Source organism: Hyaena hyaena, unplaced genomic scaffold (assembly GCF_003009895.1).
Source record: "Hyaena hyaena isolate Hyena2069 unplaced genomic scaffold, ASM300989v1 scaffold_330, whole genome shotgun sequence".
NCBI classification, from domain to species: domain Eukaryota; kingdom Metazoa; phylum Chordata; class Mammalia; order Carnivora; family Hyaenidae; genus Hyaena; species Hyaena hyaena.
This window is the reverse complement of record NW_024080961.1, coordinates 239,267-252,713: the sequence shown is the minus strand read 5'-3', so window position 1 is coordinate 252,713 and position 13,447 is coordinate 239,267. Positions and strand designations below refer to the sequence as shown.

General features: G+C 33.2%; 1 protein-coding gene across 2 annotated transcripts in view; it reads left to right on the top strand.

Moving 5' to 3' along the window:
- SYCP1 (synaptonemal complex protein 1) overlaps nt 1–13,447 on the top strand; it is a 130,432-nt gene that overhangs the window by 60,266 nt on the left and 56,719 nt on the right. For both annotated transcript variants that reach the window (XM_039249065.1, XM_039249066.1), the window contains exons 15-19: nt 609–670; nt 7,641–7,745; nt 8,554–8,657; nt 9,788–9,905; nt 10,582–10,652. In XM_039249065.1, the coding sequence (XP_039104996.1) occupies nt 609–670; nt 7,641–7,745; nt 8,554–8,657; nt 9,788–9,905; nt 10,582–10,652 (460 nt within the window). The remainder of the gene's footprint in view (nt 1–608; nt 671–7,640; nt 7,746–8,553; nt 8,658–9,787; nt 9,906–10,581; nt 10,653–13,447) is intronic.

The following is a 13,447-nucleotide window of genomic DNA, read 5'->3' as shown; positions in this document are numbered from 1 at the left end:
CTGTTTGTAGATAACAGAAATTTATTTGCAAAACAAATTTGACAATAGTGAGAAAAAGCAGAAAGTTCAGTCAGATACTGTTTTGTATTCAAGTAGATGTTTGGATGGAATGGGGAAATTAAAGATTTCTCTACAGGGAGTCAGTAAATATATTGGTTATATAAGCAACTAAAATCTCAGAGGAGTTAGGAATGTTGAAGGTCGAGAGTACAGTGGTCAGAATTAGCTTGAGAAAAGTGGATCACTTTTCCTTTTTAGTTTAGAGTGAAGATTAAGAGCCAAATATTTAGATAGACAGTGATGAATTAAAGGAACATGCTGAGTGACCTCATTCCAAATATATGTTATGTACATCCATTGCTTATTTTGGCTGATGAACTTTGGGCTCATTTGGTTGTAGAATTAACTTTATAGAAACATTACTATTAATATTTATTCATTATGCATAGTTCCATTTGGACTTCCTCTATGCTTTATGGTGCTTTCTTTAGTTACACTAAACCGTCTGTGGTTTTCTTCTCTTTCAAATTGAGATATTCTTATTTCTGACCTCTCTCCTTTGATGTTCTTCTAATCTGGCTTTTCTTTTATTCTTTTGCTTATTTTAGAAGAGATGACTAAGCTTAAAAATAACAAAGAAGTAGAACTTGAAGAAGTGAAGAAAATCTTGGTAAGTATATAGTTTTTCTTATTAATATAGAGTGATTATTTTTCAAAATAAGATGACTCCACTTAGTCTCACATACTATAGATGTTTTATATTAGTGTTTTCAGCTAAATATAAAAAAATACATTAGTAAAGCGACCTTCTTATCTGTACCAAGTTTTATACATGTCTTGGTGAAAGTGTTTGTTGTTTGAAGATGTGTTGACAGTACATTCAAGTAAGATCAAGTATGCACGTGATATAGCTAGTTATAAGTATGCTCTGCCTTTGATACCTTTGAGCCACAGAGCTACAGTTTTATTGAAGTAGGTATGTTAAGTGTCAGATAGAATCATGTTTAATGAATCTGTTAGGGTAGGATTCATTATGTTTTAATTGATTATAATGTGTGGAGCATGGGTGGAAAACTTTTATTTAAAGAACTGGATAGTAAATATTTTAGGCTTTATAGGCTATATATAGGATGTTACTTCTCTTCTCCTCCTCTTATTTCCACACTTCCCTCTGCCTCCTCCTCCTCTCTTTTATTTTTAATAACTTTGTAAAAATGTAAAAATTATTGTTAGGTTAGGGGCCTACTAAAAGAGATTGTGGACTGATTTTATCTAGCAGGCTATAGTTTGCCAACCCTTGCTATGTAGTATTGTTGATGATTATAGAGATTTGATTGTGGGTTTAACCTATTGTGTCTCTACCTGACTTTGCAGCTCCTAATTCTTCCAATTTTTGGGAAACATTATTTCCAAATGCTTATCATTTCTCCACTGAATTGCTTTATCTCAAACTCTTATGAATAATAGTGTTTATGTTGCTTTCAGATTTGATAATGCAGACTTGTACTTTAAGTTTCAGCTTGAGTATCAGTTATTTAGGAAACCTCTCTTTAATATTCTTATCGAGTTTAGGTCTCTTTATGGCTTGTTCCCATAGCCACCCGGTACTTTTCCTTTATGGCACTTATCACAAATAGAATTAGTTTATTTTTGGTAAAATTATTTAAAGCTTTATTTACCCTTTTGATCCCCCCCTTACTTAGCACAGTGGGTGGCATATAGTAGGTCTACAGTAAGTAAATAGTGGAATGCATGTATGCTTCCATAAGGGCTAAGGGCTAAGAACCCATGTCCTTTTTCCTTATAAAGCTAGTACTTAGTACAGTGACTGACACTTTATGAATATTTGTTGAATGAATAGATACTAAAGCATTATTTTTATGTAAAGATTCATTCCCGTGCAGACAAGAACTGGTTTAGAGTGTTGTTATATTTGGACAGCAATAGAACACAATTAATATCTTGGTTGTTAAAATGACAATGTTTCGATTGGTAATCTAGCTCTTCTTAACTATGTGACCAATTTTTTTTAACTTAAAAAATATATATATAGGGGGCGCCTGGGTGGCTTAGTCGGTTAAGCGTCCGACTTTCGCTTAGGTCATGATCTCGCAGTTCGTGGGTTCGAGCCCCGCGTCGGGCTCTGTGCTGACTGCCAGCTCAGAGCCTGGAGCCTGTTTCAGAGTCTGTGACTCCCTCTCTCTCTGACCCTCCCCTGCTCACGCTGTCTCTCTCTCTCTCTCTCCTAGAAATAAATAAAAAACATTAAAAAAATTAAAAAAAATATATATATATAGTTCTTATTTATTTCTGAGAGAGAGACAGCATGAGCCGGGGAGGGTCAGAGAGAGAGGGAGACACAGAATCTGAAGCAGGCCCCAGGCTCTGAGCTAGCTGTCAGCACAGAGCCCAATGCGGGGCTTGAACCCACGAACAGCAAGATCATGACCTGAGCCGAAGTCGGACGCTCAACCGACTGAGCCATCCAGGAGCCCCATCTCTGTTTCAACCTTAAGCCTGCCAGCACAGAGCCTGATGCGGGGCTCAAATCCACGTTCTGTGAGACCATGATCTGAACCAAAGTCGGACGCTTAACCGACTGAGTCACCCAGGTGCCCTGACTAAGAGCAATTTAACTAAACTCTTGATGCCTCAGATTTCCATCTCCGAAATGCTGAAAATAATTGCATACATCTAATGGGGTAGTTGTAAGGGATAAATAAAATAATACATTTGCCCATTTAATAAACATTTGTTGAGTTTCTATTATGCTATACTATGGGGGTACAGTGGGAACAGTGGATGCATATGCTGCTTTCATGGATCTACAGTCATGAAATAATCACATTTAAATATAAGCGGTCATTCAAAGGTAATATTACAATGGTGACAAAGGCAATAAAGGATTAATTTGCAGTGCTATGAGGCCTATAATTAAGGGATTTGAACTAGTTAGGTCAGGAAAGGCTTTTTTAAAAAAATATTGAACTAAAATTCAGATAAGGAAGGAAAGAGCTTATCAGGTAGAGGAAATATTATGTGCAAAGTTTCTTTAATAGCAAGGAGAATGGTGAGTGCAACAGAGAAGAGAGGTGGTACAAAATGAGGTCAGAAAGGTAGTAGGAGCTTGGCAGTTGATGACCTTTTAAATCTTATCGGGATAATTTTGTATTTATCCCAAATGGTATGGGAAACTCTAAAAAATTTCAGTAGGGAGAGACCTGGTGTGCATTTTGAAAAGCTCATTTGGCTTACAGAATTGAGAACAGTAGATTAAGATAGAACAGTTAATTAGCCAATCATAGTAGCCAGGGGAGAGATGATTGTAGTGTAAGCTGGGAAGTGGTGGTGAGAAAAAGTGGATGGTTTTGAGAGATATTTAAGATTTAAATATTTTGGATTGATCTAGAGTGATATTACCATTTGTTGAAAAGATTCTTTTTTTTCCATTGGGTTGCTTTTGTGCTTTTATAAAAAATCAATTGGCCATGTTTGTTTGGATCTGTTTTCTTCACTATTTCTGTTTTCTTGATCTATTATCAGTTCATTAATACATTAGTGTTTTGATTACTGTAGCTTTATAGTTAGATTTGGGAAGTGTGATTCCTTTAGCTTTATTATTTGTTTTCATAATTGTTTTAGCTATTCTAGTTCCTTTATCATCTAGATTTTCAGGTTGTCTATTATCTAAGGAAATCCTACCAGAATTATGATTATAATTGTAATTGTGATTATGATTGTAAATGTGTGAAATCAAGTTAGGTTGAATTACTGTTGTTAATTATGTTGGGTCTTCTAATATATGAACACTGGTGTCTGTCCATTTGTATAGATCTTCATTCTTTAATTAGCATTTTTTAGTTTTCAATGTACAGATCTGTATATATTATATTTATACCTAAATATTTCCTTTCTTGAAGGTGTTTTAAGTAGTATTTAAAAGTGCTTTTCAAAAAAGAAAAGTATTTTTCCAGTTGTACATTGCTAGTAGATGGGGATATAGTTGCTTTATGCATTGACCTTGTATCCTACAGTCTTGCCAAAATCATTTATTATTTTTTTAACATTTGTTTAGAGAGAGAGAGAGAGAAACAGAGAGGGAGAGAGATTGAATCCTGAGCAGGCTTCATGCTATCAGTGCTGAGCCCGATGTGGGACTCAATTTCATGGTTCATGAGATCATGACCTGAGCGGAGACCAAGACTCGGACGCTTTAATCCACTGAGCCACCCAGGTGCCCCTTTCGAAAATGACTTATTAGTTCTAGGAGTTTTTTGCACATTCCTTATAAATTTCTATGTAGACAGTCATTTTGTCTGCAGATAAGCACAGTTGTAGTTCTTTTTTTCTTGTCTACTCCCCTGGCTCAGACTTCCAGTATGATGGTGTTGAAAAGGAATGTTGACCATGTACATCTTTGATGTCATGATCTAAAGGGAAAAATATTCAGTGTTTCACCATTAAGTATGATGTTTAATTATAAGTTTTTTGTGGAAGTGCCCTTCTGTTCTTAGTTTAACTGTTTTTTTCTTATGAATGTAGGTTGAAGTTTGTCGAGTGCTTTTTCTGTGTTTCCCGATATGATCATGTTGTTTTCTTTCTTAGAATATTAAAATTCTAATAAATAAGTACATTGGTTTTCAAATATTGAACCAGTCTTGCATTTCTGGGATAAATCCCAGTTGGTGTGGTATATTATTGCTTTTCTAAATTATTGCATTTGTTAATATTTTGCTGAGGATTTTTGGTTTCGTGTTCATGGGAAGTCTATAGTTTTCTTTAATGGTCTTTATCTGGCTTTGGAATCAGGCTAATACTGGCCTCATAAAATGAGTTAGGAAGCATTTCTTTCATTTTTATTTTCTGGAAGAGTTTGTATACAATCAGTGTTATTTCTTCTTTAAAAATTTGGTAGAATTCTCTTGTGGAATCATCTGGACTTAGAGACTTTTTTGGCAAGATTTTAAACTATGAATCTAATGTTTTTCATTGTTTTAGAACATTATAAAACTGTTAAGGTGACCGGTTTTATCTTAGGTGATTTGGTTTTTAAGGAATTAGTCCATTTCACTGAGGTTGTCAACTTTCTGTGCATAGAGTTGTTTTTGCATTCTGTTATTTTAAAAATATCTATGGAGTTTATTCTTACTTTGATTACTAATATTGGTGACTGGTGTCTTGTCTCTTTTTTGTCAGTGTTGATAGAGGTTTATTAATTTTACTGATCTTTTCAAATAACTAGCTTTGTGTTTTGTTAATTTTCCTCTACTGTTTTTCCATTTTCAGTTTCATTGATTTTGGCTCTTTACTATTTCCTTCCTTCTACTTGCTTGGGTTGATTTTGTTCTTTTTCTGTGTTCTTAAGATGGAAACTTAGATTGTTGTTTTGAGTCCTTTCTTTTCCATTTAAACATTTAATGCTATAAATTTACTTTAAACGCCTCCTTAGCTGCATCCCACAAATTTTGAAATATTTTCATTTTCATTTAGGTTAAAATATTTTCTAATTTCTCTTGACTTCCTCTTTGACCTTGCAGTTATTTAGAAGTCTGTTACTTAATTTCCATGTATTTGGAGATTTTCCTCTTTTGTTTCTGTTACTCATTTCTAGTTTAATTCCATTTTGGCTTGAGAATATACTTTATTGTTTAAATTTGTAAAAAATATAACCTATCTTAGTAAATGTTCCATGTGTACTTGAATGTGTATTCTTCGGTTGTTAGGTTCTACATGTGTTCTCTAAATGTTAGAGTCATTTGATTGATGGTGTTGTGAAAGTCTTCTGTGTTGTTAATTTCTTTTTGTCCTGTTCTATTATTTATTGAGAGAGGAGGGGTGTTAGTAATTGTCTATTTCTTTATAAGTGTGTCAATGTTTGCTTCACATACTTTGAATTTCTAAGTGTCATAGAACTATCTTCCTGATAAATTGATCTTTGATCATTATTAACATCTCTCTTTATCTCTGACAATATCCTTTTGTCTTGAAGAATGTTTACGGTTTGTATGGTGTACCTTTCAAACTGGATTAGTCTTTTATTTGTAAATACTTGTGTATATGTATATATGTAGCCTATATATGAGTCGTCTTATGCACTATTGCTAGAGTTAGTTTTTTAAATCACAAATATGATCATGTTATATGTTGTAGCAAAATTTTAAATAGCTCCACATGGCCTATAAAATTGAGACTCTATAAATACAGTTAGTAGTTTTTATTATTAATATAAGGCCTTTATTGTCAAGCCTTTAATGAAACTGTTGTGATATCATGCTTAAGTAAACAACATAAAAATTGACTTAATAAATCTATATTCTGTTGGATAACAGGAGAAATTGATAGTAATTAAGCACCCAGAAGCAAAGAGTTAATGGTTGTTGTTTTATTAACTTTTTAAAAAAATGTTTTATTTATTTCTGAGAGACAGAGGGAAACAGAATGCAAGCAAGGGAGGGGCAGAGAGAGAGGGACACAGAATCCGAAGCAGGCCCCATGCTTTGAGCTGTCAGCACAGAGCCCAATGCAGGGCTCAAACTTAGAAACTGTGAGATCATGACCTGAGCTGAAGTCAGGCACTTAACCACCTGAGCCACCCAGGTGCCACAATGGTTGTTTTATACTTAGTCTTGCTCAGTCTCTAGAGTTATGCTATCCAGTATGGTAACTAGTAGCCAAATGTGGCATTTAAATTTAAATTAATTTTAAAAAACATAAAAGTCAGTTCCTTAGCTCCAGTAGCCACATTTGAAGCGCTCAGTATCTACCTTACGTTCCTTTTATTGCAGAACATTCTAGTATATAGGACACATCTAAGTCAGAGATTGACAAAATTTTCATTGAAAGGGCCAATAGCAAATTTTTAGGTTTGTGGGCCATGTAGTTGGTCTCTCTTGCATCTATTCAGCTTTGTTGTTATGAGGCAAAAAGGGAATATACAATACATAAATACGTTGGCTGTATTACAATAAAGCTTTATTAAAAACAAACAGTGACTGGATTTGGCCTGAGGGCTGTAGTCTGTTGATTCTTGGTTGTCTAGAACATTGATTCTAATTCTTGATACTTTATTTAAAATTACATATTGACAAAGTGAATCTATCCTCAGGGAATGGAGTAATTTAAAACTATTTCGTAGGAAGAATGATAATAAGAATTAGAGATTTTAGAATAGTTAAGAGAAAAAGAAAAGTTGGGATGTGTTGGTAATTCTCTTCAAATATTTGTCAGCTATCATGTAAAAAAGGAATTAGACTTCTTTGTGACTAAGAAAGGCAGAACAATGACCATTGCATGAAAGTTATAGGGAAGCACATTTTAGTGCAATATAAGGACAAAGGGATTGATAGGATAGTGAGTGACTAATAAATGCTAATAAGTTGGAGTGGTTTATGCATAAGATAAGGAGGTTTGAATTCAATGAACTGTCTGATTTTTTTAAATAAAAAATTTCAGGACTCTGTTTATTCAGTTCTTTGTTATCATATTTAGTTTTGGAATTGACTTAATAATGACTTGTTTTCTCTTTTTAAAAAATTTTAGCTAAAGAGAAACTCCTGAGTCTCTTCACTCTAGTTAGGCAATATGATTATTTTGCATATGTGTGTGCTTTGGCTGTCATGATTTATGGTGTTCTCAAATAGGCAGAAAACCGAAAGCTTTTAGATGAAAAGAAACAATTTGAGAAGATTGCTGAAGAATTAAAAGGAACACAACAGGAACTAACTGGTCTTCTCCAAACCAGAGAGGTTTGTTTAAAAAAGATACATTTTTCCCCCAAGATTTTGTTAGTAGAGTACAGATTTACAGAATAGATGATGGTATAGCTATTAGCTTTGTGAAAGATTTTCCCAAAATTCCTTTCAAAGAAAGTGTTCCTGCTACATTTAATTAATATACTAATGGTTGATGTGAAACACATCTAGAAAATCTTTATATTCTAACGTGGGAGAGAAAGGTCAGCATTTAAGATATCAGGAGTATGCATCATGCTATGGTTTATAACAGTCACATTTTTGATGTCTTCAGTATTCCTTATTTATATATTTAAAATTTAACTTTTATTCTTAGTTTATAATAATTTTTATAGTGCATATGTTATAATTTTGGAATATGCTTTTTATTTTAAAAAAGTATTTTTCCAATCCATAACAATATTACATTGTAACTATACAATAGTTTATAATAGTAAGAACAGCTTACTTTTTAAGACATTAGCTTATTTCACTAATTAATATATTTTTTCTTGATAATATAACATTTTAATGGAGATTAATTTCCTGGTTGAGTAAAACTGATGAAAATATTTTATAATTTGTAAATACAATTTTGCTGGTTGAGCTTTAGAATATCAAGATGGAATTTACTTATATTACATTTGTCATTGTTTATTTCTAAAATTATAATGGTTTTGGCATTAAATCTATTAAGTTTTAAAATTTGACATTTTCTTACCAAATTTTTGCCGAATATATGACTTGATTACAGAATGGCCATACTTTTAAAATAAGAATATTGTAAAAATGTTTGCTGTGATTATCTACATTTATTTTCCAGAAAAAAGTGAATGATTTGGAAGTACAGTTAACTGCCATTGTGACAAGTGAACAGCATTATTCCAAACAGGTGAAAGAGCTGAAAACTGAACTTGAAAATGAGAAGTAAGTTTTCTATCTATAAATAACTATAAATAAATATTCCATTTTTAAGCTTCCTGGTAGTTAATAATAAATTAGTAAATTATATTCAATATTTATTTGAATGGGGTTAATGTATTTTATTCCTAATTAGAGATCAAAATAATTTTACTGCTAATGAAATTAACAATGATACATGCATATCATTGACATAAGAAATATATCACAAAGTTGAGAACTTCTTTAGAAGATCAATATATTACTTTTATTGAAATTATTTAGTTCCTCATAAAAATAATTATTTGCAGCTCTACCCAGTTATTTTGGTTGCTTGTTAAATTATTTCATAGATTTGTTTTGGTGAAGTGACAAAATACACACAGGTCATTGAATTCTGGGTAAAATTATTAACCAAAATTCCTTTTAATAAATGGACTGGTTAGTTATTTATACCTTAGTATAAATTTATGTTACCTTTCTATGTTTGTGTTTTCAATCTTTCATTTTTTAATCTACTCTTTGATGAATTTCCAGTATTGGTAAGTAGGAAAAGATAATAGGTGCTTGCTACTGAAATCATTACATAGAACCACACAATTCCCCCTTCTTTGATTTAAATTTGATCCTGACTGCACCAATAGCAGCAGTTATCCCTCTTCCAGTGTAGAGCATTTGAGACCTTGTAAGAGCAGTTTAAGTGTTGTATACAAAACTTAAACCTAGTTTTACTTATTTTAATGAAAATATTTTGTTAAAAATAGTTCATGTATCGTGTACTACTTTAATCAAATCACCAGAAGTTTGGAATAGTTTTTGAGAGCATCTGCTAGAGAAAAAAATTATATGAGAAAGTAATACACCCTTCAAAATTTGAGGAAAAGTATGGGGGGATGAGGTGTAGGGAATATGCAAGGAAATCTGTTGCATCTTAATTTATTGTTGAAAATTTCAAACATGTACAAAATAGAAGGAATAATGGAATGAAACAGCACATAGCTATCACTGTACTTTAGAAATGATTAATTAATGGCCAATCTTATTTCATTTATATTCCCAGCCCTTTCTCCCTTCCCCCTAAGAATATGTTGAATTAAATTCCACATCATATAATTTAATAGGTAAATATTTAGGTCTGACATGTTTTTAAAAAACAGGCGTAAGGCTACTGAACTAAATGCAAGCTGCAACAGGCTTTCACTGAAGAACAAAGAATTAGCACAAGAAACAAGTGAGATGGCCCTAGAACTCAAGAAACAGCAAGAAGATATTGACGTGAGTTGATAAAGTACCAGTGACTTAGTTTTCTAACCTGTAAGCATAGAATAGATGACCTTCCAAGATTCTTTCACCTCTACAGATCTTAGAGCTGATACTCTGTTTTAGAAGAAAAATATGCATATTGATTTAGAAGGTGATAATTGGCAACATTGAAAAAGTTAATATAATTTTAAGCATCAAGATTTTTATGAATATTTATGACTCAAGAGAAGAACTAAATGCTCAAATAACTTAAACAAAACATTATGGTATATGTGTTCTTTTGGGGACAAAGTGTTATCTTCTGCTTTGGAGGAAGAGAAGGCTTCAGAGAGAATATAGCATTGATTTTGGCCTTAAAAGATGAATGACTATACATTCAGTAGATAATAGTGAATGGAAAAGCATTCCTTGAAGTAACAACAATATGAACAAGGATAGAAGGCTTTAAAGTGTCACTGGGAAACAGCAAGTAAGACTTGCTTTTTAGCTGCTATATAGAGATTGCTAGGGGAATAATTAAAATAAGGCTAGAAAAATAGAATGGAACTATGCAAGTTAAATACCTCATTGTCTTATTTTATATATAACTAAATGAATTTTATGGTGACAGATAAAGGTTTTAAATATTAGTTTCAATTTTATATTTGTTGAAACAGAATGATTAATATAAACAAAATGATTTCTTTAGAATAGCAAAAAACAAGAAGAACGGATGTTGAAACAAATAGAAAATATGGAAGAAACTGAAAAACAATTAAGGCAAGACTAATGAGTTGGCTTTTTTCTATGGCAGAAGATTTTAGTATTTTTTTATTTATTAATTTAGATTACAATTAATGTTGAATATGGTATAAAGTAAAAAATTAGAATGATTGCTTTTAAGTTTGGCTTAAAACTAAAACTAAATTGGCTTAAAACTAAACCTGGGTGGCTCAGTGGGTTGGGAATCCGATTTCAGCTCAGGTCATGATCTCACAGTTCGTGAGTTCGAGACCCGCTTCGGGCTCTGTGCTGACAGCTAGCTCAGAGCCTGGAGCCTGTTTCAGATTCTGTATCTCCCTCTGTCTTTGACCCTCCCTTGCTCATGCTGTCTCTCTCTTTCTCAGAAATAAATAAAACATTAAAAATATTTAAAAATAAATAAATTGTAACAATATTGTTCTAATGTTGAAATAGATTAGACATAGGAATGAGTTTTAAAGCATCATGAACTTCCTTATATTTAATATTGAAGAAAGTAATTATATGCAAGAAAATTTAGAAGCGAAATTTTAAAAATTAATATTATTATAAAACATTGTCCATGTTTCTAGGTGTTTTTACAATCCTCTATTTTAATGCCTATAAACCAGTTAAGTATTTAACAAAATTTATTTTAATCCTTTTGGTTTTAGATATGACATTTTCCAGTTTTCCACTATCATAAATAGTATTGTAGTAAATATCTTGGAGCATAGAGATTTTTTCCCTTATTTTGAATTTGATAGGATACATTTCAAGGAGAATTTACTTCAATGACTTTTTAAAAATTTATTTATTATTTTTTAAATATTTATTTATTTTTTTATAAATAGTTTATTATCAAGTTGGTTTCCATATAACACCCAGTGCTCATCCCCATAAATGCCCTCCTCCATGCCCATCACCCCCCTCGCACCCCCACACCCATCAGTCCTCAGTTTGTTCTCAGCATTCAAGAGACTCTCACGGTTTGCCTCTCTCCCTCTCCCCCACCATTTCCCCCCTTCTTCTTCCCCATGGTCCTCCATTAAGTTCCTCCTAATCCTCCTATACGTGCAAACATATGGTATTTGTCCTTCTCTGCCTGACTTATTTCGCTCAGCTTAACACTCTCAAGGTCCATCCATGTTGCTACACATGGCCAGATTTCATTCTTTCTCATTGCCATGTAGTATTCCATCATATAGATAAACCACATCTTCTTGATCCATTCGTCCGTTGATGGACACTTAGGCTCTTTCCATGTTTTGGCTATTGTTGAGAGTGCTGCTGTGAACATTGGGGTCCATGTGCCCCTATGCATCAGCACTCCTATATCCCTTGGGTAAATTCCTAGCAGTGCTATTGCTGGGTCATAGGGGAGTTCTATTGTTAACTTTTTGAGGAACCTCCACACTGTTTTCCAGAGGGGCTGCACCAGTTTACATTCCCACCAACAGTGGGGTACAAGGGTGCCCGTTGCTCCACATCCTTGCCAGCATCTAGAGTCCTCTGATTTGCTCATTTTAGCCACTCTGACTGGCGTGAGGGGGTATCTCAGTGTGGTTTGGGTTTCTATTTCCCTAATGAGGAGGGATGCTGAGCATCATTTCATGTGTCTGTTGGCCATCTGGATGTCCTCTTTGGAGAAGTGTCTGTTCATATCTTCTGCCCATTTTTTCACTGGGTTGTTTGTTTTTCATGTGTGGAGTTTGGTGAGTTCCTTATAGGTTTTGGATATTAACCCTTTATCTGATATCTCATTTGCAACTATCTTTTCCCATTCTGTCAGTTGCCTATTAGTTTATGGATTGTTTCCTTTGCCGTGCAGAAGCTCTTTATCTCGATGAGGTCCCAATAGTTTATTTTTGCCCTTGATTCTTTTGCTTTTGGGGATGTTTCAAGTAAGAAATGGCTGTGGTTGAGGTCAAGGAGGTTGTTTCCTGCTTTCTCCTCTAGGGTTTTGATGGTTTCCTGTCTCACGTTCAGGTCCTTTATCCATTTTGAGTTTATTTTTGTGTATGGCGTGAGAAAATGATTTAGTTTCATTCTTCTGCATGTTGCTGTCCAGTTCTCCTAGCACCATCTGTCAAAGAGGCTGTCTTTTTTCCATTGGATACTCTTTCCTGCTTTGTCAGAGATTAGTTGGCTGTATACTTTTGGGTCCAATTCTGAGTTCTCACTTCTATTCCATTGGTCTATGTGTCTGTTTTTGTGCCAATACCATACTGTCTTGATGATGACAGCTTTGTAGTAGAGGCTAAAGTCTGGGATGGTGATGCCTCCCGTTTTGGTTTTATTCTTCAATATTACTTTGGCTATTTGGGGTCATTTGTAGTTCCATACAAATTTTAGGATAGTTTGTTCTAGTTTTGAGAAGTATGCTGGTGCAATTTTGATGGGGATTGCATACTTCAATGACTTTTGATAGTCAGGTGGTTTCTAATAGGTTATACTAGTTGTAAACCATGTAGTACAGTCACTATTGTATGAAAATGCTGCCTCCAAATCTTTTAATTTGTTTTGGGTATTATTATTAATTCATTTAATAATATAACAGATGAAAACAACTCATTGTTATTAGGGCTTGTAGTTTTCTTTTTTGGGGATAAGTTTTGGAATTTTTCATGTTTGCTTGCTAGAATTTCTTACTTCTAAAATTGCTTATATCTGTTGCCCATGAGTATTTTGAGGTCTTGTTTACTTACTGGTTTATTTAAGCTTTAAATAATATAGTAATCCTTTATCTTGTTATTTACAGTACATATTTCCCCCAACTCATTGTTTTCCTTGAATTTTGGGTAATTTTTTGTTGTGCATAAGTTTTTTATTTT